Genomic DNA, 24,108 nt, shown 5'->3' on the forward strand with positions numbered 1-24,108 from the left:
ATACACTCCCCTTCCTCAACCCCCAAAATTCATCTTCAGCGCAATCGTCGGCCTTTCCTCCTCCTCCCCTTGCCCCCCCTTATCCCGCCCCTGCCCCAGCGCCCTCCCACTCCTGATAACCCCCTCCATAAACCCCCTCTGCTCCTCCCCCATCCCCCCAACCACAGCCCTAAACGCGCTCTGGTCCGCGCTCGCCAGCTCCAGCAACCTCGCCGACGTCTCTTTCGCAATCACCCCACCATCCTGCACATCATCCTCGCTCGCCGCTCTAGACAGCAACATGGGAATGACCAACGCCATGGCAATCGGGCTGTGATCCTTCGACAAAGTCCCTACATACTGACACAACGCCTGCGCGACCAGCATCCGGGCGTTTTCCAGGTCTTCCCTGTTGGTGTCCGTCACAAAGGCGATCAGACGGGGGAACAAGAACCGTGTGATTGTCAGGTCAGCGACAGTCTTCTTGCTGCCCGCGTGGAGAAGCAAAGAGCGGAGGCAGTTGGCTGCCATTTTCGCCGTCTGTTTGTTATCACGCTGTTAGTTGTGGGCGGCGGGAAAGGGGGAAAAAAAAAAGGGGGGGGGGCAGGACATACCATCCGATCAGTCAAACAATCCACCACCTCCTCCAAAAACCTCGCCACAAGCGGCTCACTCCCCGGCAACTGGTTCTCCCCCGCCGTAAACAAGATCGTCATAGCCAGCAAGCAATTCTTGACACACGCCAGACTGGCCGGTGTTTCCCTCTGCTGACCCTTGAGGTAAATCGACAGGAACCTTCTCAGGCATCCCAAAAGTTGGATATCCGTCGCCGAGTGCTCCTCGTCATCGTTTACCCTTCTAGATTGCGACATGCTACTGATGAACCGCTTCAGAGTGGGGAGTGACTGCGGTACAATGACCTCCTGGCAGGCAGGGTTGGCGAGGGTGGTAGCAAAGATATGGATAATGCAGGCATGGAGGTCTGTCTTGATGACGGCGGGGAACACCTCGGCGGCATCAACCAGTGCGTTCAACGCTGTCTTGATTAGCAACACCGCCTCTTCCGTCATTTGGTGACGCATTGGTTGAGGGGTCTCGCTCAGACCAGGCAGCAGACCGGACAACACCAAGACAATGATCCGAGTGAGCTCAAACAGCTGCTCAATGTCCTCGGATAGCTCCCCGCTGTCGGCCTCGTCCTTCTTCCTCGCTGCAGGGTGGGCAACGCAGAGAGCCCTCGCAATTTCGACGATAACTCCCTGAACGTCAAGTTCCTCGGTGAGAACAAGTCTATCCAAGAGATCCATTGTCTCGGAGAAGATAGCATCTCTATAAATCGCATGACCCGAAACGCTCGGGTGCAGAATCTTCTTCAGCGCCTTGAGAATAGCCAAAGTCTGTTCCTGCGTCGCCAGCGATTCACTCTGCCCCGGCTTGGTCGCCAATGCCTCAAAAGCAACACCAAAAAGCACAAAGAAAAAGGCCAGGGGCTCATCCCGATAGTTGATATCAGCACCCTTGGACCCTCCCCCATTCGTGCTGTTCGGACCAGTCACCTCCTTGCCGTCCAACGCATCAAAGACAAACTCGCTGTCCTGCTCAATAAGACTGGCGATGGCATCCACCAGCTTGAGCCAAGAATCTTGATAAAACTTGAGCTGCGTCTCACGGTTCAGGGCAGCATAGACTGTATCCAAGCTACCAGAAAGTGAGGGGGGTCCGAGAGTCATGGAGATATCCGGCTCGAAGCGCAGCCTGGCAAACTCGCGCAGAGACTCCAGCCAAAGAGGTGTCAACGTGCCAATATGTGGCTTGAGCACGTCCAGTAGATACTTCTGCTCAGAGCTAGCAACCTGAAGCTCAGCCCAGGCACCAAACACGGACATCTTGACCATGACCCTGGCGTTTGAACTGAGGCCCTTGAGATCGCCGATACCAGCATTCTCATCTTCTGTGGCAAAGTTCTCCAGCGAGCTGACCAGGGTCTTGAGGATTCTCCCCATCCTGTCCACGTCTGTGACGATGCCGGTCGAAATGAAGCCGGCACAAACATCAACTGCTTCGGCTGCCAGTTCAGGAGATGAATCTGCTGCAAAAGCAGGTGTCAGAGCAGAGCTGATCTGGGCCTGGTACTGCTCTAGCAGCATGGCTTCCTCAAAGTCAGGATCCGGTGTCTTTCCAAACATCTTGAGTACAGCACCGATGATCTTGAGACCCCAAATCCGTTGCTCAACGACGCCAGACGTAGACGCCGAGAAGGCCATACGTACCACATCGGCAACCTTGCTCTGCAGTGCCGTATAAGCCTCAGACTCGCCATGAGAAGCAACCTCCTTGGTGACGATGGTAAAGATGTCATGCAAACACTCCATCGCAAAGGTAGTAACCTGCCACCTCAACGGCTCAACATCTGACCCGCTCGGCGCAGAAGCATCATCTTTGGCGGCCCCAGCAGCAAACCCAGCAACCTCCTCATCCTGCAACTCAAGCCCCCCGTTGCTCTTCTTCGTCACCGCCGTCGCCCTAACCGCCTCCTTCGGCCTCGTCATCTTCAACACATGTTGAAACCTCGCCAACCAAGCCGTCGTATTCGGCACACAAGTCTGCCTCATCCAATTCCTAATCGTATTCCTCATCCCCTCATGCCCCGGATCCTCATCCAGCACCAACCACAACTGATCCTCAAACCCCCTTTCCGCCGCCTCAATAACATCATACGGATTCCTCTTCATCAGATTATGCAACCCATCCACCGCCACATCCCTCAACCCCTTCTCATCCCCGCCGCCCCCCATAACCAAATACCTCTGCAACGTCCTCACATACTCTTTAAAATCCACATACCCCGGCGCATACAGCGTCAAATGCTCCAAACAAACCAAACTCCCCCTCTGCGTCTCCAAATCGCCCTCCTCCTTCCCAAAAAACCCCACCAGCGTCAAGATCAACTCCCTCGACTTTGTCGAGTCCTGTAAGTCCGGCCCAAGCACATTAATCAAACTATCCACCCCCCTCGCAATCGCCGCCGTAGTCCCGTACTCAACCTCCAAATTCATACTCGCCGGCAGCGCCGTCTCCGCATTGTGCGTCTCGGCAAAATACAAACTCCCCAACACCCCCAACGTCGCACTGACATAACTCCCAAACCCCAACCCGCTCGCCTCGCTCACCCTCCCCATCGCCTCCAACGCCCAGTAGTGCACCGTCGGGTGCGGATCATTGCACAGACTCATCAGAATATTCAATATAGTCTTCAAATGATACCCCGCCGCCATGCTCCCAATCTTGGCCTGTATGCACCCCAACGCCATCGCACACCCCGCCCTCGCGCTCGGCTCCCTGTTGACAACAATCGTGTCAACCAAAAACTTGATCTCCTGATTGGTAAACGCGTTTCCACACGTCGAACACAGCCGCGCCACCGCCTCATAGGCAATAGCCCTGACGTACTGATCCCGATCAATGACAAAATCCCTCAGCAGCTCCTGCATCAGCTTCTCCACCGCGGGGTTGGTGACGTTCCCACCAGGGGACTTCGTCTCCCTCACCGCAACCCGTAACACCTCCAGCAAGCTCATAGCCACATTCACCGTGATCGCCGCCTTCCTCCCCGGATCCCGCTGTAAACTCCCTGCCGCAACAAAAGTAGTCACCTGCTCTAGCACACTCTCCTGCACCTTTGGCGGTGTCAAAGGAAAGACAAACGCAAAGAGCTGAATAGCCATGTTCACCACCTCTGTGGGAGCAGGATCGGGCAGAGAAGGGCCCTCTCGGCTGCCGATATACAGAAGCGAGGCATCATGCTCAAGCGTCCCGCAAATAGGCGAGAACAGCAGCTTTTGAATTTCCTCCTCTGGACTTTGTTGTCCAGAAGAAGTCCTTTCTTCGGGGTTTTCGTGCTGGCCTGGAAGGGGCCGGATGTCAAACCCTCGGACGGCTCCCGTGATGCCGAACCCAGAGTTGTCGCCAATGTCCCAGATGCTCTCAAAGTTGCCGGCAGAGTTGGCGATGGAGGCGCTGAGGGAGGAAGGGGTGTAGTTGTCCGGGTCTGCAAACAGCGAAATGGCCAAGGTGAGGAGGTTGGATTGAAGTAAAGCCTCGGTGCCGCCTGCTGGGCTGATGTTGACTAGTTTGGTGTAGCACTGCAGAACTCTTCTCTGCACCATAATCTCCAAATCTTGAAGCTGAAGGGAAGTGAAGAGTCGTTCGCTGATGTCCTCGGCTGTCTTCTTCGATGGGAGTGTTCTCAAAAAAGCAGTAGTGCTCTGAAGCATAGTGGCAATCCGCTTCGAGACATCAACAGTCAAAAGACGGCTGTTGGACTCGAGGAAAGCGAGAATAGATCCGAGGGCGCATTCTCGGACGTGGGTGAGAAACGAAGCGTTGAGGTAGTTCCTATGAATCGAGCTGTCTTTGGAGAGAACCTTGGGCAAAGCATTCTTCCATAGTAGAAGCAACTGGGAGAGATGAATCTTGACAAAGTTGGGTCCGAGAGACATCAGACCTCCGATGAGAGTCCAGGCGACCTGAATTTGAGTGCTGGCTACCCTCAACTCAGAAGTGCCACTCGACTTGAGGAGGTTTGTGGCCATGGTAAGCACCCGACTGTTGACATCGACCGACCCGTACAGGGGGCGCTGTGGGCTGGCGCTGAGACCAGCCGAGAGGCCATGGGCAAAACCGATGCAGCGACGAGGTGAGTTTCTTCCAGTGCCGAGCAGTCCCAACTCCCTACCGAGACTGTTCATGCACACCGAGAGACAGTGTAATAGTTGCTGCGGGCATGCCAGAACGAACGTCTTCAAGCATGCCGAGGCATGAACCTGCACGGTATAGCTTGGGTGTTGCAAGACTTGGAGCAAACCATCACGGCAGGACTCGGCAAAAGCATTCGAAGCCGAACCCAAGGTGTTGATCAGGGATGACAGGGCGCTCAGCGAAACAATCAGCGTCTGCTTTGTCGGCTCTGGTCTTTCCTTGACCACTTCCGGGTAGTTCTTGAGGATGTTGTTGATGATGGACTTGGCAGCACTGATTTGCCCAGACTCGCCCAGAATCCTCTTTCCGACTATATTTTGAAGAATAACCTCAATCATGCGCCGTGAAATAAGCAATCGATATCGATAGTTGAAGATATTACTGTGGCCCAACACATCGGTGGTCAAGTTCTCCAACATTTTGATATAGTTGGTTTCCACAGTCTTCTCGCCCAGCTTCTGAAGCATGTTGCCATAACATATCGCAATCGCCGCCCTGGCTTTGTTGCTCGTTGACATGCGAACATATTCGGTAGTCAACATCTTGAACATGTCAATCAGTGACAGCGCCAGCACCTGGGACTTTTTGCCTGTTGGCGCCGGACTCGAGGGTCTGGAAGGAATGATATCATCCTCGTCTTGCAAAGCTCCAGGCTGCATAGACTGCCTCTTGACAGCCTTTGATTTGGATCTTTTCAGCAGCACGAGGGGCGCCTCCCCAACGGCCGCGGGCGAGTAGCCACAGACAAGGGCCTCAGCGAAGCAATCGGCGGCGGCAGATCGCACATGAGACGACGGCGAGTCCCAGACCTTGAAAACACAGGACCGGAGCTTGTCGAAATCGGTCGAGTTCTGAAAGTAGGGCGTGTGCTGCACCAACGAGCGCATGCATCGGCAGGCCGAGATGATCACCAGCGACCCTTTGTCACTCGTCGCATAACTCCTGCACTGCTTCCAGATATCCCTAGCAATGCTCTCGTCCAGACTCCCTCCCAGCATCTTGGCCACCTTGCCAAGCGCCGTAAATATCGCCGCACGCAGTCCAGCATTGCTCGAAGAAGCCTTCAACAGCTTCAGCAAAGCCGAGCACACCAACTGATGCAACCCAATCGCGCTGTCTCCGGCCGCACCATAGATATCCCCCAGACACACCACCGCAGCGTGTCTCGTCCTGTTCTCGCTTTCAGTTTTGGACTTGCCTCCCGAGATAATCCCCACCAGCTCGTTGACCGTCTCAAACAGCAGCTTCCTATCCCCCAAGCCAAATATGTGCGCCAGACATTTGCCCAACGTGTTACGTATGACGCGGCTCGGTGACGGGGCGGCGAGGTTTATGATTTTGAAAATCTCCTTTTTCAGGTAGACCTGCTGGGCGGTACAGTCGTCTGGTGGCAGCGCAAGGACATGTTTGCTGAGGGCGGCGACAAAGTTCAGAACCAAAAGTTCCTGCTGCTCAGACGATAAGCCCTGGAGCTTGGAAGCGTCGAATTCAGGGTTGGAGCTCGCGGCAGCTGCTGAGGAAGCGCGGGGGGTGCTGCCATTCGCGTGGGTTGGCTCGTCCGTGACGGCCGCTGTCGAGGCCATCTGATATTATTGTATTGTCTGTTTATGTCGTGTGTGTTTCTCTGAGGAGAAAGATGTGTTCTCAACATCTGGAAAGGAGAGAGCTGGAGAGGTCTCAGGTTGTCAGGGGCGCACCCACACCCGCACCAGTGATGACCACACACAACACCCTTGTAGTGGATCTCTCTGGCGGTGGGGGAGAGAGAGGGCGAAGCCAATTGAAACCCAAGAAATCGATGAGGGGCCAAGCAAGAGCAGCTGCCCCACCACTCCCGTCCCGGCAGGCAGCGCGCTAATATTTTGAGAACCACCTCCCCAGGTTGGAGCTTTTGATCGCGGAAGCACCTTGAAGACCGGCCAGGCCAGATACAAACCTGAGAGGGATTGGGGGCTGAGAGCTGGCAATCTTTCGGGTAATTTGTTTGTAGATACCCTCATTTTTTTTTCTTCTTTCTTTTCTACCATTACAGTCTCCCCACCCCCTTATCAACCACAATGGCCTCCCTCTTCCGAGCTCTCACGCCCCTAACCCGGTCCTCTCCCACGATATGCGCCTCCTGTCGAACCACCCGCCCCTTCACCACCACCACCCTCCTCACCAGCGGCCACAACAAGTGGTCCAAAATCCGCCATGACAAAGCCATCAACGACCGCAAAAGAATGCAAACCATCCTCTTCTACACTCAGCAGATAACTGTCTCTTGCAAATGTGCGTCGTCCCACTGCCCACCACTACCCACCTGAACCATACCTCGCCCTTACACTCCAAAAAGTATACGGCCCCGACCCAACCTACAACCCCAACCTCGCAAACATCATCACCGCCTCCAAAAAAGCCGGCGTCCCCAAAGAAAAAATCGAAGCCGCCCTCGCCCGCGGCCAAGGAAAATCCACCTCGGGCGCCACCCTCGAGTCCCTCACCTTCGAAGCCGTAGTCCCCCCCTCCATCGCCCTCATCATCGAAGCCGAAACTGAGTCCAAACTCCGCTGCCTCCAAGACCTCAACCTCCGCGTCAAAAAGATCTCTGGTGCCCCGTCCTCTTCCAAATTCTTCTTTAGTCGTCTCGGCAGGGTGGTCTTCGAGAAAGACTCGGAAAACAATGTCGATATCGACCAGATTATGGACGAGGCGATAGAAGCCGGTGCCGAAGATCTCGAAAATGACGCCGAGGGTAACATTGTTGTTTGGACACAGCCATCCGACACGGCCCACGTAGCCAAGACGTTAGGGACGAGGTTCGACCTCAAGGCGTTGAGCGCCGGGATTGTCTGGACGCCAAACGAGGGCACCAAGGCGAGGTTGGACAGCGGTATCCAGCATGAAAAGTTCGCCGAGATGCTCGAGCAGATGAGGGAGGACGGGGATGTGCAGGCGATTTACAGCAATGTGACGAGGGGGGAGATGAGCGATGAGGAGTGGGGGAAGATTGAGGAGTGTTTGAGCCGATAGTGCCCTTCCTCCTCCCATCCTGTGTATATAGACTTGTATTTTAACATGGAAAATGTACAACACAATCAATTCCCCCCACCCCAACCAGTCCCGAACCAAAGAAAGCAGAGAGTGTTTTGATATAACCCAAACGCCCAAAAATGCGCACCATGCCCTCGATCATACACATATCATACCTTCCCCCTCCAACCTCTTACTCCTGCTGATCCCGTGGTTGCTGCTGCCCCCCCTGCTCCCCCAACCTCTTCTCCCTAAGATACAACCTCCGAGCCCTCAACCGCTGCAGCTCAGCCTCGATCTCGTCCCTCTCGAGCGGGATCCTGTTTGCGTTCTCGGGCTTGGGCCAGAACTCGGGGACGGAGAATCTCGAGTCGAGGTTGGTGCCAAAGTAGTACATGATTCCGATGGGGAACATGATGTACATTCCGAACTGGTCCCCCCCAAGCTCATCAGCGCATATCCTCCCCCACCCTCCGCCTCAAATGGATTGGTTGACTAACCTTGAAGACCTCCAAGTTAAGACCACCCATCTTGCCTGTATTCCTCCCTGTTTGACCGGTGTGCGGTGTTGGATCAGAGAATGTGTGTGTGTGGTGACGGTGATGAAGCTGTCGAAAACTGCACGGACGGTTCGATAAGCTGATCTGATCTGAGCTCCCCCCAAAATTCTGGAACCTCTCGGCAAGCAAAGAAGTCGTCAACATTGATGTGGGGCACGCATACAATTCGATGCGGCAATGGGTGGCCCAAGCTTCCTAGCTGCAAAGCATTGTCCCGAGCTGCCAAGCTCAAACAGCGAAACCCCTGGCTCACAACCAAGAAAGAAACCATCAGGGTGCCTGACCACCATCACTTCACTCCCATAGCCATCCCCAAGAATTTGATATTGGCCAGAAAATAGCCACTCACACATGCCATTAGATCTGATATCATGAGACACAAGAAAAAAAACGCTCAAAAATCAAATAACCCCCCTGTGATATAAACCATTACCCAAATATCCCTCCCAAGTGGTATCTACCCATCCCATCCCATCCCATCCCATATTAACGCCAACTCCCCCTCCGTTCCGGACAAGTCCTCGTAACCCTCCAAATCCCCAACCCCCTCCTCCCCACCACCCGCTCCAGCGTATTCCAAACCCCATCCTCCCCAAAATCCAAATCGTCCATATTCAAATGCCTCTTGTACCTCCACACCTCCCTAAACCTCAACCCATCATGCCCCTTATTCTCCAAATACCCATCCAGCCAAGTCGCACTCAGCGGCGCGACCAGGTACGTCCCCTTCTTCTCTTTTAAGTACTCGTTACTCCTCCTGTCCGCCGGCAGGTCGCACGTAGCCAACTCTGTTAGTTGCGCCAACAACTTATCCCCTGCCAGCCCCATCACATCTTTTGTCGTTAGGACTTCGTTTTTTCCATTCAAGAGCCAGATGGGGGGGGAATAGGTTTTCCACCATACTGCCTGGGTGGCGTCGGGTTGTTTTGATAAAAATACCTGGGCGGGGATTACTCCGCCTTGGTGGTAGGTTCCCATTAGGGCGCCAAAGATGAAGTTGAAGATGATCCATGATACGGTCCAGATGCGGGTGAGCTTCTCGCTTTTGGGGAGGCGGACCGAGGAGAGGATTAGGGGGACTGTGGGGAGGAGGAAGCGGGCTTCTTGGTGTTGGGAGATGGACAACACCACGATTCCAGAAATGGCGGAATATAGGCGAAGGGAGAGCTGGGGCCGGGTGAAGAGGAGGAGGGCTCCTGGGCCGAGGAGCTGGGGGAGGTTGACCAGGATGTGCTGGTACCAGGGGTGAAGGCCATGTTTGGCTAGATTCTCGGGGTCGAGGTTGTAGATGAGGTTGTTGAGAGGGGTGAGCACTGGGTTGTGGATGAGATCGGACCAGGTGATCGAGTGTGGGGTGTAGAATGCGGTATCGAGAGCGATGGCTAGGCCGGTGGTGAAGAGTCCGGCGGTGACGATCGCGAGGAAAGAAAGAGGGCTGTTTCATGTTAGTTATGGTCTTGAAGCTGAGAGAAAGAACAGGGGGCCTGTACTTCTTGAAGTAGTAGGGCAACAGCCGAAGCCCGGGTATCAATAAAAACGCTGGAAAGGTAATACGATTAAACACGCCAAAAACGGCAACAACTCCAAGGACCGTCGAGGCTAGAACGGTGCTCTCCTGCTATTGACTCCAGTCAGCATCTCGTATATTCTCGGCATTTGCGGGGGTGTTGCTTACTGGGCTCCCAACAATGCGCTCGATGAGCACCAAGCACCATGCGACAACCAACGACTCGATGGAATTCGAAAAGGTATGGGTCTGGTATGTCCATGTCACGTACGATGACGCAACCAAGAGAACAGCAAGTCGTCTATGCCGGGACGACCGGATCAACTCGTAGATTGCCCAATCCTCCAAAACGAACCCCACCACAAACATCAAGACCCGCAGGGTCCAAAAGACAGCGATGGGTGGTATCTCGCCGTCGTTACCGTTTCCGATCCATAACCACCTCAAAAGAAGCATTGGTAACCCGTAGACCGGCCATAATGGGAAGACGCTTCGGATCGGGTTCTCGCTCGTAAACTCCCAGGTGTGTCGGACTGGGTATTTGAAGATTTGCCCTGTTGGGTAGCCATGTTAGAACCCTATTCCCACACTAGTCCAACGCTTGTGTTTTTGAAAGCCAAAATCCGTTGCGCAGACCAAATCTCAGCGCGATGTGATCCCGCGCTCGATATGCCGTCCTCCCCTAAAAAAAAGTATCTGTGACGTACCAGCGATAACCTCGGGGCCTTGGAAGTTCTCGTCCGGATGGAGATAGCTTGGTGATAGGGCAAACCAAAGCCGGACGAGAACCAGAAAGAGATACGTTCTCCGCCACATATTAATTTCGCAATCTCGTTATTCTTACGCCAGCGAGGATGGGGTGGTGGTGATGTTGTCGCAAGGCCGCAGCATCCGATCTCTAGGGTTGGGCGCAAAGGTTGGAGTAATAGTTTCGCTGTTGTCTATTGTCGAGCATCACCGGGCACGAGGGGGATTTGGAGGTTAAATGGAAGAGGGAGCAAGGTCATGATCATTAAACATACATCAAAATAAAGATAATAAGGACGGGAAGGATGGGTACGATATGGAGCCAGACTTACTGCTCGGAGGGGAGACCATCATGCGAAAGACAGGGTGTTTATTCAGATCCCTGCCCATCGAGCTGGGCTACGCGCTTGGCATCTGGAGTGACAGAGCTGTTTTTGGGTCCGCCAATCCCGTCAGGGGCGCAGATGACAAGGGGTCACGGCTGCCAGTGCGCTTCTGGATGCTTTTTATTCCAGCCTTGGAATTTGCTAGTGCGGGACAATAACAACACCCCGCCGATGGTTTATTATAAGGTCGTCATTCATCATGCCCTCTTCATGACTCTGAGTATTTTCAGAAGACTTTTGGATGTCATGATACAACTAAAAGGACTTTTACCGGGACCAGCTCACAGCTGCTCTGAAAGTGGAGTGAGATGCTTAGTGAGATGTTCGTTTTATGATGTGCCGCGCTAACTACACCCAAATGGCCGGATTTCACCACATCGCACCATTTCCGTCTGCCGTCTGCACTGAAGCTTATTGCATCTCCCCGACGCAACCGGTTCTTGCTGCACTTTCCCAGCCTGCTGTGTACTGGGAACGGCTGCAAACACGGAGAATGAACGAGGCTACAGCTTGCACGCCGCGAGATGACCTGCATGGTTGTTTGAGCAGCCACAAGATGATGTGAGAGGCTGTCTAAAGAAGGCTGGCTGCGCCTACATCATCTCTCCGTTCCTGGTATTCACCGTTCACCGCAGTGTAAACATCTGAGTACGATTAGAGATCCCCAGATTTTGATAATGGAACGGGGTGAATCGTGTTTGCTTAAGGACCCCACCAAATTTTAAGATTTGCTGTATGGCTAACTCTTGGTTGCATGTGAGAAGTGAAGATATCTTAGCAGAGTTCATCACCAGACTCCAGAGAGAAAGCAACACGAGAGAAGTTTGAGCCTCTTGCTTTTGCCTGGCATTGGTAGGCAGAGAGTCACCCGCCCCGCCACAGCAGGCACCAACGATGTATCTTTCAAGAAAGCCGATCAAAGAAGCCACTCGGTGGACCGTGCGCACTACTTTCTCCACAAGAGGCACCCAGCGTCCCTTAACCTTCTCTGCCTGTCGACCTTACCTTCTCCTTCACTCCCCAGATCCGTTTGCTCTCCCATTCACTGTCCCACAAACCCATTGAAGTTTGCGATACGAACTCTCCACAAACCAAACCATACAGATAAGGTATTTATTCCACGCTCTCTTGCCTCGTCTTCCTGCTGCCTCCCCCTCCCAATCTTTCTGCCATCAAGACCCCGCCAACAAACCAACCATCATCAACGCTTCTGCAGCATCACTCGCCTTCTATTATAGACAGCTCCTTTCCCCAAGTCTTTTCTTACTCAGTACGCTTTCAGCATCGTGTCGTCCGCAGTTCTACAACCAACCGTTTCTAACTCTGCTTCTCCAGCAACAAAATGGCCGATTCTTCCAGCACCACCAAGATCGTGCTCGAGTCCAACGAGGGCGCCAGGATCGATGTTGGTAAGTGATCCGACATGCAGTATTCTTTTCTTTCTGTTCTTCTTCCGCTGACCGCATCAATTTAGAGCGCATCGTCGCCGAACGGTCGGTTCTCATCAAGAACTTGATTGACGATCTCGGAGAGGAGGCTGTTTTGGCTGAGCCGATCCCCATCCCAAATGTCAATACTGCCGTGCTCAGAAAGGTCATCGACTGGTGCAAGTACCACAAGAATGACGCTGCTCAATCCGCCGACGATGACAACGATAATCGCAAGAAGACCACCGACATCGACGAGTGGGACCAGAAGTTCATGCAGGTGGACCAAGAGATGTTGTTCGAGATCATTTTGGTATGAATCACTGGTCTTGGGTGGTTTTCCAGTAACCAAGAAGCTAACACGGAAACAGGCTGCCAACTATCTCGACATTAAGCAACTCCTGGACGTTGGTTGCAAGACTGTCGCCAACATGATCAAGGGCAAGTCGCCAGAAGAGATCCGCAAGACATTCAACATTACAAATGACTTCACCCCCGAGGAAGAGGAACAAATCCGCCGCGAGAACGAGTGGGCTGAGGATCGTTAATCGGAAACGAGCGACGCTTTGGCCATCAAGCCATGACAGCGAAGATGGAGGCCACAACCATCATGGTCACAACCATCATGGTCACAACCATCATGGTCACGAGTACGCCTCTGACTGGGTTTCTATAGCGGCAGTGGTGAATGGCATTTTGGGTCTGCTTTAAATCGTTGGGCCTGAGTTCATTTATCAATTAGCATTGATTCTGGCGTTACGGACTTTTTTTCCTTTCACGAAACAACTTTAAAACCAACTATCTATATCTGGGTGGGAGGATGGGGCAATGGGGAGAGAATAGTGGCTGATGAATACATGATGCTCTCGGATATCATACCCAACACTTGTGGTAGATGCTCTTTTTTTGGTGACCAAATGCAGTGAACAGACTTTGTGAGCCGTGGCGTTTGACTTTTTTCCTTAAGGGACAAAGCCCTCGCTGTTCTCCATGTGGCATTCATTGTGTGTGGCTCCATTGTCTGTCCGGACACGGAACCTTTGGTGCCTTCTGGGCCCCTAAGTTAAGACAATGGCTGGAGGCTCAAAGCCAGAGCGCAGTCGCGCCATCTAATAAACCCCTTGTGACGAGCATTTGCCGTAAACTGTGGTCGCCTGACTTGACGGTGGCGCCAGATTTGGCAACGAGGGCGATGAAAAAGTTTGAGAGGAGGCGCTTGTTGAGGGTGACGCGATCGGTGAGTGCGTCATCTGCCAGCTTGCGCTATCAAACTCACTCACTTTCGCTCCACCTAGATACCTATTACGTTTGCCTGTTGCAGCCAGGTGTTGCTTTATTGAAGGCAAAACAAGGCCATATTAAGAAATCCCAATTCCAAATTCAATAGGTTGATCATGTCCAAATCCAACAGGTGATCAATTCGCTTGTAGTCGTGAGGATAGATGAGATTAGCCTTGCCCTGCGTGTGGTTGGATATCTTCAAGGGTAAATGATGACTTCAATGTTAATGATATCTTTCTAGTACCTAGGTGCTCGCTTATACATTCATTTCACTGCAAAATACATCTACGGGGACTGGGGGGGGGTATCGTGAAGGAAGCAAAAGCCCATGAATGGAAGGAAAAACTCCCTGCAAGATATCTCCCTAGCTCACGCCCAATCACTCCAGTTAATAAACAGAAGATGAAGGCCTACTCTGGATCTCGGAACGGTCTGGATTACGTAGCTTCAATGCCAGAAGTTATCTTGTCCAAGGCGTCCGTAAGAGCTTACATTGATGAGACGGTTAGTAGTAGGTATGGAGGCCGTTGAAGATTGAAAGCTTGCAGCATGGACAATGACTTCACTCCTCAAAGAATGCCGGAATGTCATGAACAAACGGAGCCCTGTTGGGCACTACGTCGACAACCATCACATACACGATACCACGGCCAAGCCACATCATCAAACAATCATGCCGTCGTTTTCTCTCTTGCACTCATCAGTCCAGTTCTCCCCAATGGTGACCCTAGAAAGAATACCAATGGCAGACAAATACTCCGTTTGAAAAAATCTCAAAGTTCGGCAGGAGAGAAAAAACCCGAGACCCTTTCATTTAGATACCAAAGCCGCAAATTAATACGCCCAATGAGAACCTGCCTGCCGTTTTTGCTTGCCCGCATGCCAGAACTAAATGCACCATAACCCTTTTTCCTTTCCCCATCGCCTATGATGCCTCCGTCCGTTCCCACTTCGATTCGTTCATTGATATGTTTGAAATTCCTGGTCCACACCAAGACAAAAGATCAAGCATGGCGCATTTGGTCGGAATTGTTGACAGTAGTGCCGTTACTCATGCAACGGACGCCCAAATGGCATATGCATTGCAGCCGAAAGAGTTAGAGAAAATATCGGGTCCTCGTTTCGTCTGGTCTTGGTTGAACTGTTCGCGGGAGGGGAGAAGCGAGCAAGCAAAAAAAGGGCTGGTGAACCGAGTCTTGCTTGTGGATGTATCTTGAGGGTCGAATGAGAAGCAGAGGCGAGGTTGAGAAAAAGTGCATTTAGAGGCCGAGGCGGGTCTTGCGCCAATGTCTCCGCTTGGCGTTGTATCTGTGGTTGACGGGTCAGCAAAAAGAGGTTCGGTCGGTTCGTGATCAAGCCGATCCTTCTCCTCTGGTCGTTCAAGAGAAGGAAGGATGGCCATGTTCGTCGGTCGGGGATCGTACCTGATGGTGTTACCAGTGCGGAGGCGAATCCATTGGGGAATGGGACGGTTCTGCTTCTGGGCTTTAGCAAGCTTCTGCTTGGTCCGGAAAGTCTTGTGGCTCTGTTGAAAACATCGAGGTCAGCATCTGGTTGCGTCACGATACTCGCTGCCGTCGAGTGCCCCTCTCCAATTTCGACCTCTGAGATTTCTGCATGACTGACGCGAGGGAGGCCGAAATTGGGGTCGAGAAAATCGGAATCGGCGAGAAATTCAGCCTGGACAGTCGTTACATACCGGCATTTTGACGGTGGTGGTCGTGATAACCGAGTGGTGTCAATTTCGCGATGCTTCGTCAAGGTGGGTTGGAATCCGAATATTTGGTGTGGGCTTTAGAAAATGCGCACAAGCTAGGGCCGGTTGGTGTGGCTGGTGACTCCATCACGTGCCGGCAGAAAAGTGGCTCGTGGGAGCGGTCAAGTGTGGCTTGAAAACCTTACCGGGGTTTCAAGCTTTTTGACCCTTGTCGGCTTTGTCTGCCAATCAAGCAGGGCAGTGACCGTGCACCCGCGATTCACTTGACAGGGGGAGCCATACAGATAGCCCGACCAGAAGCGGCCTCTTTCATGAACGGGACCAAAGTTGCATGAACCTGCGAGTCCGAAATTTCTTGACACCTTTACTCTGAGATAGGGGGCAACTGGGAATTCCATACTCAAGCGATCCGGTCATTCCACCTCCCGATATCCTCTCCCACACACCAGGCGACGTCATCCCCTCTGGGGCCAGATTTCGCATCGTCATCCGCTCCGGATCTCCCTTGTCGGTGGATTCGGTCCGCGATACATTCTCCTGTCAAACTTCGACGAACCCCATACCCAACCACAAACCACGCGCCGGAACTTCCGGGCGACAGCAGGGGCGAAGATGGGGCAAACCATGTCATGGCTCGGTTCATTGTCCAGCTTCTTTTCGTCAAAGAAGGAAATCCGGATTCTGATTCTCGGACTGGTTCGCCTTCCCGACCCCTGATCCGTTTCTATGCGCACGCGATACTGACGGCCGCGCTTCCAGGACAACGCCGGCAAAACCACACTTCTCTACAGACTCAAGGTGCGCTTTTCTCCATTCTTGACACAGGAGGAGTTTTAGTCTAACAAAGACTTGCAGATCGGCGAGGTAGTAACAACGATACCAACGATCGGGTTCAACGTCGAGTCCGTCACATACAACAACCTCAACTTCAACGTGTGGGATCTTGGTGGACAAACTAGCATCAGGCCATACTGGAGATGCTACTATGCCAACACGGCGGCGGTCATCTTCGTGGTGGACTCGACCGATATCGAGCGGTTGCAGACAGCGGCGGATGAGTTGGCGGCCATGCTGAACGAGGATGAGCTGAAGGATGCCGCGCTGTTGGTATTTGCCAACAAGCAGGATCAACCAGGTGCGAAGGGTGCGGCGGACATCTCTCAGGCGCTCAGGCTTGGCGAGCTGAGGGACAGAAACTGGAGCATCGTCCCTTGCAGTGCCGTTGATGGCTCTGGTGTGGAAGAGGGAATGAACTGGCTGTCGGTAAGTTTTGAGACATGGTGATCCCTGTTTGACATCACATACACCGGCATGCTGACAAGAACCACAGCAAACTGTAGCACAGGATTAGAGTGCTGGTTGTTTGGCGCACAGCAGATATGAGAAAGGGGGGGGCTTTTGTACAACAAACACATGAGCATGCCCGCGATTTACGAATTTGTCGAAAGCAGACTTGGGTATTTACAACCACGCGCGCACACACACACACGTACGGCGGAGAGCGGCGACTCGGGAGTTTTTTTGAGGGGGGCGGACGATGGCACGTTTTGCCCACGAGGGCCCGTGTGGATGGATGACATACCATGCGATAGGCGCAGGGCTGCATAAGACAGGGGCGGCGTGGGCGGTGGGAGGGTTTTTGGCACGTATACAGGAACTTACACCATTTAATAACATACAACCCTGTGGTGGGGTTTAATATTCTCGGGTTGACATCAGAGTCATGTGTTGGTTCGCGAAGTGAAGGTCTTGATCAACCGCAAATTTCTCGAGTTGGCTGTCCTTGGTTGGCGTGGGACTTGGATCCAGGGGTCCTTAAGGTCTGTGGGTTGCTTCTTCAACATGCATGCACATTGGTTAAACCCGGTGGTATTGCGTCTATAGCATTCGGACCCTTTCCTCTCGAGACACTCACGGTAGGCCAAATTATTGTTGTCTATATCCAAGTAAGAAGGGCGTGTCCTAACTTTCTCCTGGACGGCCCATGTTTCCACATCCCCCTCCCCCCCTGGTAAATATGCCTCCCGATTTCTGATAGATGGCCATAAACACACCTTAATTGGCCTCTTTTCGTGGGCTGATTGATGTGTAAGTCTGCAGCTTTTGTGGGTCGAATTTGTGTCTAGGACTGGCTGTTGTTGGGGTAGGCGTTGAGTATATCGGCTCTGGACAGTGGTATGGGCTGCCGGATGACGGAAAACCTCATTCCACATGATTCCACCCTCGGGAGGTTGATGCCATCGGTATGGAGAATGATATGATGATCGATGAGCTAATGCCTAGGTATCAACCTTGGATCCTTCGGCAGCGGGGGCCCTAGGACACAGCAGAAGTCGAAGATGTCACTGTTTTGTTTTGTCAGCCGTTTTGTTTACAGATATGTCTATTCTCTCAGTAAAGTGGGACCATACTAGTAAGTTTCGCAGCATTTGCCGCTCTGCTCTCTTCGGGGCTCAATGTAACACGGAATGGTGAGGACCATTGGTTCGATGGGGCGCTGAGGTTGGGGTGTTAGTTTGGGGTTGGACAGAGGAAGGGGAGACCTACAGGCTGCCGGGAAGTGACATTATGAACACCAGAGGTTGAGGTAACATTCTGCACGCTGGAGGGGGTCCGACTAGGGCTTATGATGAACCCGGTAGCGGTATTAGGGGCATAGGACACGCTGGGGTTGATGATTGGGTTGGCTAGACGGACGGGAGGGGGGGAGGTGGAGGGTTCTGGAGGGACTGTGCGGTGGCGGGAGTTGCTGGGCTTTCTCTGACTGGCAAGGCCAGGAGTGGTGGGATTGGTGGAAGACATGATTTTCTGTCGATGGTTGTGGGGGCCGGTTTGGTATGAGATGGGTGTAGAATGATTTGAGAGGGGGCAAGTATGAAAGAGGCAACGTATCCATGCCAGAATGAAAGATATATCTGTCGAGATGAGGCTCACCGGCGTGTCCCGTGAAAGGGGTGCCGGCAAGGGGGCAGCCCAGATTCGCTGCTCACGGTGCTGCTGGAGCGGCTGCAGAGAGTGTGTGAATTCTCTGCTATAAGCGGCACAGGATAGAAACTGACAGTGTTAGTGTACTCACCCTGCAAAGATATGGTGAGTGTTGTCTTCTTTGGAGCAAAGTGAACAGAGAGTATGGTGCCATCTTGTGTGTTCATCACGGAAAGCCAAAGCGAAAAACACAGGAACAGTTCAATGCACGCATTTATGTAGCTAGGAGTTACGGGAGAGGTCTAAATGGTCTGTTTCATTTTGGGATCGACTAGGTATGCAAGCCTACTCTCTTGTCATGTGAGGGCTCATTGTGTCCAGAGAGAACATGTGTCGTTCCTAGCTCCTCCTTGGTATAAACACTCCATGGCTTGGGACCTATAGTTGTTTTGAGTGCGCGGCGAATGAAAAGAGATGAGGCTGATGGTGCGGTCTATTCCCGTTGTTGGAGTGAGGGCAAAATGAAAGGGAGTAGGTGACACTTCTTCTTTGACTTGTTCATGAAACATTGACCGGAAGAAGCTATTCTGAAATATTATATAGAGGAATAAGAACAGGTTACTCCCTTTGCTGAGAAAGTCGCAAAATGTACAATGTCTCCAGCCAAATTTGAAGCCCAAATAGGAAAGAAGTGCTGGTGTTGTTGAAATATCCCCGGTAAGCTGATAAGCTCACCTCCGATAGCGGATATCAGTCTATCCAGCTGAAATCAGCCCCGCGCTCTCCTCTGCTACATGCATGTGGGTCTTGGGTCTGAACGATCGCTGCCCCGCCATGACTGACTGGGGTTGTGAGTCAAATCAACTTTCTTGGTGTGGGTGGCCATTGCTGTAGTTGAAGATATTCCCGTCGTCCACCACCTACGCCAAAAAAAATCCCAATTGCACACCAGAACAGCAATATGGCTCAAACAAGCAGCGCCTCAACGGGGGATCTCACCACAGAGATCCTCCAGGCTCTTTCCCAGAAGGACCCCATCAACTCGACCGAGGCTTTCCCCCAGATCCCCTTCGAGTCCATCAAAGCCGCCCTCGACCGTCTCGCTTCCCGGTCTATGGTCAAATACGAACAAATCGAGCGCGAAGAGGCCTTCTTGGAACCAGAGGCTGAGATTATCGTCAGCCACGGCAGTCACGAGGCCCGTGTCTTCGATGCGGTGCACAAGGCGTTGGAAGGCTTGTCGATTCAGGATTTGGAAAAGGAGATCGGCGACAAGACAGTGACCAAGCTTGGTCAGGGCAAGGCTTTCAAGGAGAAGTGGATCAAGAAGGATGGTAGCAAGTTGGTTGCGTTGGTATGTGGTTTGCGCCGAGTCTGGTCGTTGACAACGACAAGCATACAGATGCTGACTCCAGGTGGTATAGGTCGACTCGATCAACGATGTAACGAGGGATCAACTCAGGGTGATCAAGGAGACAAAGACACACGATGCCAAGATTATTGCCGACCTGAAGAAGCGCAAGCTTCTTAAGCTCCAGAAGGTCATTTCCTTCACGATACACAAGGCCGAGAAGTTCGCCCTCGAAATGGTCAAGGAGGAGACAGATCTTACCGCCGAGATGCTGGCATCTGGCGCGTGGAAGGAGGCTACTTTCAGTGAGTGCTGGCAGAGCTGTGCGCATGGCTTGGGCGGGAGCCAATACTGCTTGCTGTCCGAGGCCGGCACGAGAAGGACAATAAGGACAACAAGGCTGACACTCTGGCAGAGCCATACAACTTCAAGGCACTGGGTGCTGATCAACATGCTGGTGCCCTTCACCCCCTGAACAAGGTCCGCTCTGAGTTCCGGTTAGTTGAATCTCTGCCAAGCCCCCCGTTTCGACCCCTAACCCTGGGCTGGTTATACTGACCTCTTGCACAGTCAAATCTTCTTCGAGATGGGCTTCACAGAAATGCCTACCAACCAGTTCGTCGAGTCTGGCTTCTGGGTATGTTGGATCATGACGTGGTCAAACTCTGCGTGGCTAACATGATCACAGAACTTCGACACACTCTTCGTCCCTCAGCAGCATCCTGCTCGTGATCTCCAAGATACTTTCTACGTCTCAGACCCACCAAAGGCCGGCAGACCTACTGCCACTGGTCCAGATGACAAGGCGGACTATGAGGAGTATTTCAAGAACGTACAACAAGTCCACCAGGACGGCAAGTATGACTCGATCGGTTACAGATATCCCTGGGCTGAGGATGAGTCGCTAAGGTATGTTGTTCCTGCCACAATTTGCAGAAATATGAATTAATTCAGTGCAGACTTGTTCTGCGGACACACACCACTTCCGTTTCTGCTGCCATGCTGCACAAGCTCGCGCAACAGAAGGACGAGAATGGGCGTGTGCCACCAGCGCGGTACTTCTCTATCGACAGAGTCTTCAGGAACGAGACAGTCGATGCCACACATCTTTGCGAGTTCCACCAAGTAGAGGGCGTCATTGCTGATTATGGCCTGACCCTCGGTGGCCTGATGGAGTTCATGGATATGTTCTTCGGCGCCATGGGTGTCACAGATTTGCGTTACAAGCCTGCGTAAGTTGTTCTGCTCTACCCTGGTTCAAGAGCAGATGCTGATGTTTCACAGTTACAACCCGTACACTGAGCCATCGATGGAAATCTTCTCCCACCACAAGGGCCTCAACAAGCTCATCGAAATCGGTAACTCTGGTATTTTCAGGCCTGAGATGTTGGAGGCGATGGGTCTGCCCAGGGACTTGAGGGTGTTCGGTTTCGGTCTGAGTCTGGAGAGACCAACTATGATCAAGTATGGTATCTCCAACATTCGCGAGCTCCTCGGCCACCAAGTCGACCTGAGCTTCGTGCAAAAGAACCCGGCCGTTCGTTTCGACAAATAGGTGAATCTACGATAGACGGGGGAAAATCAAAAGATCAAAACATGTAAACAGTCATGTCCAAAAACAGTCCACAGATGAATGTGGTGCCGAAAGAAATGTTGTGTAACTATGCCACCGCAGTCCAGGCAGCGGCATTATCTATGCCGACTTGGCCAGAAGTGGCATTGCGGTGAATCTGTGTAGAGTTAGCCAAGACGGTTGCCTTGCCGTGCTTGCTCATGTTGCGAACCGCCGAACCACTGAATGATATGGTCCGCAATTCTTGTATGCATGGCGTTTGGGAGAGTGACGAATAGAATCAAAAGAGTCGTATACCAACTAATCATGGGACCAGCCCTACGGGGGGAGATTACCCCACATTGAATGAAACAGATACCAGTTATGTTAGGGATTAACAGCATGTAAGGTTCTTTGACTAACAACTCGGGCCGTCCTCAGCTCGCGGCGGCGTTGGACGGCTAAGACGGAAGTGTAACCATTGTAGAGTTACGTTTTTAGGACACGCCGAGGAAGCCTGAGGACCGAGGCGAGGACCATCCATGCCTGATAAGGCGACCAAATTGGGGGGAGTGGTCACAAGTGTGGGAGGATGACATGATTGTTAAGTTTCTTGGGGGTTCGTATCGAACGAATGGAATACTGGGTGAGTGAGTAATAAAAGAGTTGTCGGAGCCTTGCCTGGAAGGACTTTTGTTCTACTTTCCTCAAGTCCTTTTTCATTTTCCCTTCCTTCTCCCTCAGGTCCTACATCAGGCTTACACATACACACCATCTCTGAGGGAAAGTGCTTATATATTCCCGTTACCCTACCTACCCGACACACTGGAACTGGGCGGTGGCAGTGCAAACTGTAACCACCGATCAGATAATCTTTTGTCCAATTGTTTGCGACATGACGTCTTCGTCTTCTTCTTCGGGACAAGGCTCCCGCCCGGGTCCGCTTGATATTGGGGGTTTTTCATCGTCCAGAACAACGGTATGTTTGCCTGGTAGTGGTTGGAGAGGCCGAATGAACAAGGCTGACGACAGGAAAAAGGACTATTTTAACTGCAATGGTGAAGCGACATCGCCTACGTCTCCTGCGTCGACTACTGCCCCGCTGTTTCCACGGAGTAGGACGGCGTATGGGAGCTCGCCGCCTGATTCGGTCAAGAGTGTCAAGAGCCCGAGGAAGGTGAATGCGAATAGTTATTGTGGGAGGCACTCGGATGAGTTTCTGTTTGGGGGACGGTCGTTGGGGGATTTGTGGAGGGCTGTGAAGAAGTGACGAACTTGAAGGGAGGGTGGTGACGATAAGGCATGATGGATATGTGCATTGGGATATGGCGTTTAGATTTGGACTGGGGAGGATTTGGGAATTTGGATTGATGATACCTACTCTGCTTTTTATGTTTGATTACCTGTTGTACGAGAATGAATGAGGGTATTTACAGTTGTGCTGGCGCATTTATACTGAACAATTGCGGGGTTGTTGGTTGCCACTTCTGTCTGTTAGCACCCCAAATCTTTGGACATTTCACTGCCCCGGCGTTGCCGTAGTTTATGCCCCTACTCCCTATTGACCATGACTTTCAAAACCCCATATTTTTTCAAAAAGCCCTTCATCATCATCATCATCATCATCACCCGTCCGTCCCTTCCAGTTATTCCGACAATCTGGTCCCCTAACCCGACTCCGTCCTAGCCGTCCTCAATCCCAATTCGCCAAGCACCACCCCAACCAACCCACCACCGGAGCGACCCGCACTTTCTCCACAGTGACAACTTCCCTTGAGACCCCTGTCACCTCACACACTGAATCGCGCAGGGCGCGGTCCAGCTCACCAGCTCCGTTTTGTTGAATCCCGCCCCAAAACAATTTTTGCTCTGTTCTGTTTTCTCCTCACAACACCACGCATTCCCAACTAGGTATCACGACTGTGCATTCCAACCGACAATATGAGTACAACAACAAGACCCACGCAAAAACCGCCCACCTCGGCCCTCACGCCGAAAAAGCTATACCTTGTATTATACAACTCCGCCTCGGCGGTGGCCTGGCTGACGGTGCTCGGGAGGGTGGTCGTGACGTTGAACTACAAGGGGGATCCGTTTTTCGTTCCGTTGGTGGTGGACAATTTCGCGAGGGTGACGCAGACGTTTGCTGTGATGGAGATTTTGCATGCTTTGACTGGTGAGTCCCCCCCCCCTTTCTCAACTCTCTAGGGAGCCTCGCTGACGACTCACCCCCCAGGCGTCGTCCCCGCCCCCGTCTTCACAACCCTCATGCAAGTCGCCTCCCGCCTCTTCCTCATGTACGCCATCACGCTCCCCTTCCCCCAGCTCAACGCTTCCTACTGGTACTCCTCCATGCTCTGCGCCTGGGCCACCACCGAAGTTATTCGATACACCTACTTCGTCTTCAAGCAATTCGACCGCATCCCGGCTTCTCTTCACTGGCTGAGGTATTCTGCCTTTTTGATCCTCTACCCCATTGGGATCAGCTCCGAGGTTGCCATGACGCTCAGGGCTCTTTGGGGTCCTGCGAGCAGTGAGGCGTTTGCTTGGAGCAGCTGGTACCCTTATGCGCTGGGGGCGGTGTTGTTAAGTTATATCCCGGGGAGTGTGGTGCTTTATGGGCATATGTTGAAGCAGAGGAGGAAGTATCTTGGTGCTGGGGCGAAGGGGGAGGAGGTTAAGAACCAGAAGAAGAGACAGTAAATGAGAGGTTGAGGAATCTAGGGGATTAACAGAGTTAAGATGAGGTCCAAGACGGGAGGATCTGGCATTGCGTTATGGCATTACGACATTGGTTTTTTGGACGACCATGGTACGATTGCATCAGTTTGCACTTTGAAGGAAAACAGCGGTCATTTCCAATGCGTTGAAAAGGACGGGGCGGAAAAGATCAACGTGTGTGGTAT

The 24,108-nt window shown here is 52.5% G+C and overlaps 10 protein-coding genes across 10 annotated transcripts; 6 read left to right on the forward strand and 4 right to left on the reverse strand.

Annotated features, from left to right (window-relative positions):
• Nucleotides 1-15: 15 nt before the first annotated feature.
• Nucleotides 16-6,320, reverse strand: PODANS_7_7380 (uncharacterized protein; the record flags this gene model as incomplete). Its single annotated transcript, XM_001908062.1, has 2 exons — nt 16-519; nt 594-6,320. The coding sequence occupies 2 exons, from the start codon at nt 6,318-6,320 to the stop codon at nt 16-18; spliced, it is 6,231 nt and encodes a 2,076-aa protein (XP_001908097.1).
• Nucleotides 6,321-6,794: 474 nt separating this feature from the next.
• Nucleotides 6,795-7,749, forward strand: PODANS_7_7390 (uncharacterized protein; the record flags this gene model as incomplete). The annotated part of the gene is made up of 2 exons (XM_001908063.1): nt 6,795-7,008; nt 7,073-7,749. 2 exons carry the CDS (start codon nt 6,795-6,797, stop codon nt 7,747-7,749), a joined length of 891 nt encoding a protein of 296 aa, XP_001908098.1.
• A 193-nt stretch (nt 7,750-7,942) lies between these two features.
• Nucleotides 7,943-8,279, reverse strand: PODANS_7_7400 (uncharacterized protein; the record flags this gene model as incomplete). Its single annotated transcript, XM_001908064.1, has 2 exons — nt 7,943-8,179; nt 8,250-8,279. 2 exons carry the CDS (start codon nt 8,277-8,279, stop codon nt 7,943-7,945), a joined length of 267 nt encoding a protein of 88 aa, XP_001908099.1.
• A 516-nt stretch (nt 8,280-8,795) lies between these two features.
• On the reverse strand, nt 8,796-10,632 carry PODANS_7_7410 (uncharacterized protein; the record flags this gene model as incomplete). Its single annotated transcript, XM_001908065.1, has 4 exons — nt 8,796-9,124; nt 9,213-9,924; nt 9,985-10,370; nt 10,524-10,632. The coding sequence occupies 4 exons, from the start codon at nt 10,630-10,632 to the stop codon at nt 8,796-8,798; spliced, it is 1,536 nt and encodes a 511-aa protein (XP_001908100.1).
• Nucleotides 10,633-12,291: 1,659 nt separating this feature from the next.
• Nucleotides 12,292-12,924, forward strand: PODANS_7_7420 (uncharacterized protein; the record flags this gene model as incomplete). Its single annotated transcript, XM_001908066.1, has 3 exons — nt 12,292-12,358; nt 12,424-12,689; nt 12,748-12,924. 3 exons carry the CDS (start codon nt 12,292-12,294, stop codon nt 12,922-12,924), a joined length of 510 nt encoding a protein of 169 aa, XP_001908101.1.
• Nucleotides 12,925-14,916: 1,992 nt separating this feature from the next.
• PODANS_7_7430 (uncharacterized protein) lies at nt 14,917-15,362 on the reverse strand (the record flags this gene model as incomplete). Its single annotated transcript, XM_001908067.1, has 3 exons — nt 14,917-14,965; nt 15,082-15,182; nt 15,357-15,362. 3 exons carry the CDS (start codon nt 15,360-15,362, stop codon nt 14,917-14,919), a joined length of 156 nt encoding a protein of 51 aa, XP_001908102.1.
• A 624-nt stretch (nt 15,363-15,986) lies between these two features.
• PODANS_7_7440 (uncharacterized protein) lies at nt 15,987-16,725 on the forward strand (the record flags this gene model as incomplete). The annotated part of the gene is made up of 4 exons (XM_001908068.1): nt 15,987-16,070; nt 16,134-16,172; nt 16,230-16,637; nt 16,705-16,725. The coding sequence occupies 4 exons, from the start codon at nt 15,987-15,989 to the stop codon at nt 16,723-16,725; spliced, it is 552 nt and encodes a 183-aa protein (XP_001908103.1).
• Nucleotides 16,726-19,260: 2,535 nt separating this feature from the next.
• PODANS_7_7450 (uncharacterized protein) lies at nt 19,261-21,205 on the forward strand (the record flags this gene model as incomplete). The annotated part of the gene is made up of 7 exons (XM_001908069.1): nt 19,261-19,653; nt 19,724-19,955; nt 20,066-20,147; nt 20,221-20,287; nt 20,339-20,559; nt 20,610-20,882; nt 20,935-21,205. 7 exons carry the CDS (start codon nt 19,261-19,263, stop codon nt 21,203-21,205), a joined length of 1,539 nt encoding a protein of 512 aa, XP_001908104.1.
• An 892-nt stretch (nt 21,206-22,097) lies between these two features.
• Nucleotides 22,098-22,472, forward strand: PODANS_7_7460 (uncharacterized protein; the record flags this gene model as incomplete). The annotated part of the gene is made up of 2 exons (XM_001908070.1): nt 22,098-22,181; nt 22,242-22,472. The coding sequence occupies 2 exons, from the start codon at nt 22,098-22,100 to the stop codon at nt 22,470-22,472; spliced, it is 315 nt and encodes a 104-aa protein (XP_001908105.1).
• Nucleotides 22,473-23,143: 671 nt separating this feature from the next.
• PODANS_7_7470 (uncharacterized protein) lies at nt 23,144-23,905 on the forward strand (the record flags this gene model as incomplete). The annotated part of the gene is made up of 2 exons (XM_001908071.1): nt 23,144-23,378; nt 23,439-23,905. The coding sequence occupies 2 exons, from the start codon at nt 23,144-23,146 to the stop codon at nt 23,903-23,905; spliced, it is 702 nt and encodes a 233-aa protein (XP_001908106.1).
• Nucleotides 23,906-24,108: the final 203 nt, after the last annotated feature.

The sequence above is a fragment of the Podospora anserina genome, chromosome 7 (genome assembly GCF_000226545.1).
Source record: "Podospora anserina S mat+ genomic DNA chromosome 7, supercontig 1".
NCBI classification, from domain to species: Eukaryota; Fungi; Ascomycota; class Sordariomycetes; order Sordariales; family Podosporaceae; genus Podospora; species Podospora anserina.